Raw genomic sequence first — 5,844 nt, 5'->3', positions numbered from 1 at the left:
CAGCTCCGGGTCCCCCGCACAGCTCCTGCCCCCCAGACAGCTCCTGCCTCGGGAGCTTCGGCCCCCCGCACAGCTCCGGCCCCCGGACAGCTCCGGCCTGGGGAGCTCCGGTCCCTCACCCCTCCCCCGCCCCACCCCCAGCCTCACCTGTCCAGGGTCTCCACGCTGGGCTGCCGCGAGCCCACCGCCAGGGCGCCCACGGGCCGAGGAGGCCTCCGGCCGGTTCCGAAGCTGCTCAGGCCCCCGCCGCCGTCCGCGCCCGGCACCCCCGGATCCATGGCGGCGCCTCGAAGCTGGGGGGCTGCAGGCTTGGGCCTCGCCAAGGCGAGCTGTGCGGGAGGGGAGGAGAAGGAGGAAGAGGAAGCGGGCGAGGGGCCTCGTCAGGCGCTGCCGGGGGCCACCACCCTCGCTCTGTGGTCCGCCTAGGACGGCTTCAGGCAGCCGCTTCCAGCCGCTCTCCCGCAGTAAGCCCAGCCGCCGCCGCCATTAGCAATCACCTGGCGACTCCTTGCTACCCACAAGGCCCTGCGCCGCCTGGCCCCAGCAGGGGTGGCTACTCCCCGAGCCGGGCGGGGAGGGGAGGGGAGGGGAGGAGCTGGCGCCCGCGGGACCTCCCCGCCTCCCGCCTCTCGGGATGATGCTCCTTCCCACCTTGGACCCGCAGCATTGCCCCCACCTAGTGGACTGACCCCACCTAGGAGAGCCCACCTTGGGTATCTCCGCCCTCCCGCCTAGGGGCTGCTTCTTGGAACGCGGGGGTTCTTAACCTGAGGTCGGTGGATAGACCAAGAACTTGGATGTTAAAAAAAAAAAAAAGACCACTTCCAGTAAGCTTTGGTTTCCTTCGTAAGTCTATGCATTTTATTTTATGTATTTAAAAAGATGATTCTGAGGAGTACATAATCTTTACCAGACTGCCCACAGGCTCCAGGACACACAAAAAGGTTAAGAGCCCCTCAGGGTGGGGGGTGCATCTTGGAGGGGTGTATTGCTACCTGCAAAGATGGTTTTGTGAAGCTTTCTCAGGAAAGCGTCAGCTAGGGACAATCCTGGCCTTGTCCTTTCAGTCCTCAGCCTCAGTTCCCTTATTTGAACAGTAACAGGGGATAGCTACAGTTTCATCTAGTTGCAAATCTATGATTCCCAAGATGCCTCCAGTATAAAGTTCAAACTCCTGTGTCTGGCCTTGAAAGTCCTTAGCAGAGTGAATCTGACACACCTTGCATATCCCCACATTCATTCCATGTTCCGACCAAACCTCTGTACTTGCTCTGAAGCCATTTCTGCGCCTTTGCACAGGCTCCCCGCCCTCCCCCCCCCCGCCCCCTTTGAATATGCCCCTTTCATCTCTGCCTATTGGAACCCCTGGCTCCCTTCAAGCTTCGGTTCATTCAGTGTAATTCCGCTACCCGAAGCCTTTGCTGACCTCGCCACCCCCAACAAAAAAGAAAAGTCCTTTGTATCTCTTTGGTCATATTTTGTATTTTGACCATGCTTTGTATTGACTCGTTTGTATTGACGTTTGAGGTGAGGAGCTGTTCAGTTTTGATTCACGGATATGCAATGCCTAATGTCGGCATCTTGCAGACGTGAAATAAATGCTCTAATGGTTCTGTTTTCTTTTATAAAGTCATTGAAATAATCCTTAAATCTTCCCACACTTCCCACATGCCAACAATTTGTAGCCAAATCGTGTGGATTCTATCACCACAAGCTTTCCCGGTGTCTCAGCACCCCTCCCCTCTTATGAGCCCTTATCACTCAATAGGTGATTGAGATTATACAAGGGCTTCTTAAGTGGTCTCCTGGTCTGGTTCCTGTCTCTCCCTGCTTCAGTCCATCTCATACACTGCTGTCAAACTGATATTCCAAAAGGTCAGACCATATCACTCCTCTTCTCAGTGAGCTCCGGGGGCTCCCCATTTCCTCGATGATAAATACCAAACCCTCTGTTGACATTTAAAGCACTTAACCATCTGGCTCCTGCTGAATTTCCTAGGCTCATTTCACATCACTCCCACTCATATACCCTATGTGCCAACCCAACTGGTTGATGTTTTCCCTTACCCCCGAATTCCATCACTGGCCTCTAGTCAGTCATAAATGTTCACATTTATCGAACACTTCAAGTGGGGGCCCTTTATCCTCCCTTTGATGATTTGCCAACCTTCAGCCCTGGATTACTTCCTCTTTCGGTTACCTTTGTTCCTACTCAAGTGCCACAGAACAAAGCTGAATAAAATCAGGAAACTGTGCTGATTGGATCCACTAATACATTTTTTTTTACATAATCTCAAGTGGGCCCTCCCTGTGGCAAGGCAATCCTTTCTTACCTCACTATCCCATTCACCACAGTGGTTTTTCCTGACCTTTCATCCCTTGTCAAACCTCCCCCAATCTCTAGCCTCATATTTCACTGAAAAAATTGAGACCATTCACGCTGAGAGTTCTCTCCTTTCCCCTCCTCTTCATTTCGCATCACACAGATGCCCTCTGCCATTGTCTCCACATTCACCCCTGGAAAGCCGCTCTTGTCGTCAAGGCAAACCCTGTACATGCAGAAGGGATCCCATTCCATCCCCTCTTCTCCTGCACATTGCCTCCTTTATCATCTCCACTCCCTCATCTATCTCCAACCTCTTCTTGTCTACTGGATGCTTCCTACTGCCTACAAACGTGCCCATGTTTCCCTCATCCTTAAAAAACCCTCACTTGATCCACCCATCTTTGAAAGCTATAGTCCCACATCTCTCTTTCCTTTTGTGGATAAACTCCTTGGGAAGAACCTCTACAACTGAGGCTTCCACTTCCTCTCCTCTCACTGTCTAAGTTTCTATGGTCTGACTTTTAACCTCATCATTTAACCCAAACTGCTTTCTCCAAAGATTGCAATGATGGCAAGTGCCAAATTGAATAATACTCTTTTCTGAATCCTTTTCCCTCTTGACCTCTGCAGAATCTGACACTATTCACCTGCTTCTCCTTGCTACTCTCTTCTCTCTTGGCTTTCATAACACCACTCTCTCCTGGTTCTTCTATCTGACCCCTCCTTCGGCTCCTTTGCTTGACCTTCATTCAGGTCATACCCCCTAACAGGGCTCTATCCTGGGCTCTATTCTCTTTTCCCTCGACACAAATTCTTCTGGTGATTTCATCAGTCCCATGCATTGAAGTATTATCTCTATGCTGGTTATTCTTAAATCTGTTTATCTAGTCCTAACGTGTCTCCGGACCTCCAGGCTTTCATTTCCAACTGCCTATAGGACATCTCGATCTCCTATAGACATGTTTAACTCGACATGTATAAAACTGAACTCATATCTCCACCCCTAATCTTATACTCTACGCCTCCCCAACTTCTCCCCACATACTCTGCAATTGACTGACTGGGGCCTCCTTGCTGTTCCTAGCACAAGACACTCCATCTCCTAACTCTGGGCATTTTCATTGCCTGTCCCCCATGCCTGGAATGCTTTCCCTCCTGTCTCTGCCTCCAGGCTTCCTTCAATTTCCAGCTAAAATCCCACTTCCTAAAAGAAGCCTCTCCTGATCATCCTTCCGTCCATTATCTCCAGTGGATCCTTCAGTCTAGTCACATATACTTGTGTGGCCGTTATCTCGCGCTGTAAGCTTCTAGAACTATCTTTTGCCTTTCTTTGTATCCCTAGGGCTTAGCACATAGTAAGTGCTTCATAAATATTTACTGACTGGCTGACCCAGTGTGTGTCCAAGACAGGACTTAATTGATTAATTAACTAATTAACCCTGACCCCAGGCTTTTCCTCCGTCAACTACATCAGAAACGTCAAACATGCCAGGCGTGACTGTCAGCCAGAACCATATTCAAATGTAATTGAGAAATTTTTAACAAAAGAAATAAAAACAGAAGAAAATATACCTAACATTTTAAAACTAAGTCAATATGAGGTTCAAAGGGATCCTTATGTACTAATTAGTGTCCCTGTTTCTATTTGAGTTGAACACTACTAGAATACATCATATTGCCCTCTGACTTTACAACATGAGAGACACAATAAATATTTGTGATAATGGACTTTACCCATAAAATTATGTTTGATGCCCTTAGAAAGGCTTAGAAGAACTGGGCAAATTCAGGAGCAGAAGCTATTTTCTCCATGTCTTCTGCATTAAAAAATTGTTTTGGATGGGGATAGCTGTTTTTGGTGTGCATTCCTCTTTTTGCTGCCCCCCCCCCCAGCCCCCTAACCCTTTACATGCCCTTCTATTCCCCACCTGTGGGATGGTGCTATCTTCTTCCTCTGACCTACACTCCCCTATCCAGATCTTTAATATGCCCATAATAAGTCACTCAGGTAAGACTCAATCATGAAAACTGGGGACAGTAGCACAGGTAGCAAGAGGGAGTGAACCAGGAAGTAACTGTCAATTAAGAGACTGTGCTTTCGATTTGCCTACTTTGATACCTGTATCTATACACACATTGCTGTCGTTCAGTGGTGTGTGACTCTTCCTGACCTCGTGGACCATAGCATGCCAGGTCCTTCTGACCTAAGGGGCTCATGTTCCAGTGTCCTATCTTTCATCATTTTAATACTCTCCATGAGGTTTTCTTGGCAAAGATACTGGTGAGATTTGCCATTTCCTTCTTTTATACAGGCAGAGGTTAAATAACTTGCCCAAGGATCACACGGCTAGTGTCTGAGGTAAAATTTGAACTCTGATCTTTCTGAGTCTAGGCCCAGTGTGCTCTACCCCACTGTACCACCTAGCTGGCCTAACAGCCTTTGCCTAATAAATGGCCATACTGTGAAAATACTACACAGGAGAGGGATGCTAAGAGAGAAGCAAAAGGGTTCCCAAGGCCATGATCAGAAAGGGAGAAATTCTAGATCCCCTGGGATGTAACCATAGAAAGTTACCAGTGGCAAGATGCTAGGGAGCCTTCTGTTTGGAGGTGCCTTGGAGACATTTTGTCTTTTGTTGGAGCCCACATGCCTTGTGGTTTGGAGGTAACCCTGGTTTCCCAATGGCCATGAAGTACAAGCTCTGGCAGGTCCTGACAAACTCGTGGCCAAGTTGGTCTCAGTGAGTGAGGAATTTTTGTCTACTAAATCTTAGGTGTGATCCACCTTTCACAGCTGAGGTAACACCCAATTACCAGGAAATTACAGATCTTTGTCCCTGTGTTCAACTCAGGTGTCACGTCGTGGTATTATGCCTTCCCTCATTCTATATGACGAATGCCCTCTCCCTCTTAACAATATTCTCTTTTGATTCTTTACATGTCATATACTCCTGCTAAAATGTGAACTTACTGAGGAAATGGATTGTTTTATTTTTGTCTTTGTCCGATACCTAACAAAAACAGTAGGTACTTCATGCTTGCTGTTGAGAGGCACAGGATCCAGAACATGGGAGGTGACAGTTCCAATGTATTATGCTCTACTTAGATCATTATGTAAAGGAGTGTCCAGCTTTGGGCACCACAGTTTAGGAAGGCCCTAAACCCCAGGTTAGGAACCTCTGCTCTAGAAAGAAAGAAAGATAAACCTTCAATTAACAACTTTGTAATAAGTTCAATTAAAGCAGATTAAAAAATATCTTATAAAATAAAATACATATTTATTATTTAGATCTCCTCCCCCCCCAATCACTGTAGATTTTGAGATTTAAAAATAAATTCCTTAGATTATGTAAATAAGACAACTGTTCTAGTCTGCCTATTCCTTACTCAGAAAGCTATAACAAGCTCCATTGAGGCAAGCACCATCTTGTGGCAAAATTGTTGTACTGCATGAATAACCCAAATCACTAACAGTCCGAAAGGCTGTTGATTTGTCAATGAATATTTATTAATCCTCT

The 5,844-nt window shown here is 47.4% G+C and overlaps 1 protein-coding gene across 5 annotated transcripts in view; it reads right to left on the bottom strand.

The window, feature by feature from the left end:
- MTMR1 (myotubularin related protein 1) overlaps nucleotides 1-535 on the bottom strand; it is a 72,378-nt gene extending 71,843 nt beyond the window's left edge. For all 5 annotated transcript variants that reach the window (XM_069063032.1, XM_069063034.1, XM_069063029.1 and 2 more), the window contains exon 1: nucleotides 148-535. In XM_069063032.1, the coding sequence (XP_068919133.1) occupies nucleotides 148-278 (131 nt within the window). In that variant the 5' untranslated portion in view covers nucleotides 279-535. The remainder of the gene's footprint in view (nucleotides 1-147) is intronic.
- Between the last annotated feature and the right edge of the window lie 5,309 nt (nucleotides 536-5,844).

Source organism: Petaurus breviceps, unplaced genomic scaffold (genome assembly GCF_028583685.1).
Source record: "Petaurus breviceps papuanus isolate PSGF00001 unplaced genomic scaffold, PetGlider_PUasm1.0 90535, whole genome shotgun sequence".
NCBI lineage: Eukaryota > Metazoa > Chordata > Mammalia > Diprotodontia > Petauridae > Petaurus > Petaurus breviceps.
The sequence above is the reverse complement of the archived record's forward strand: the minus strand, read 5'-3'. Positions and strand labels throughout refer to the sequence as shown.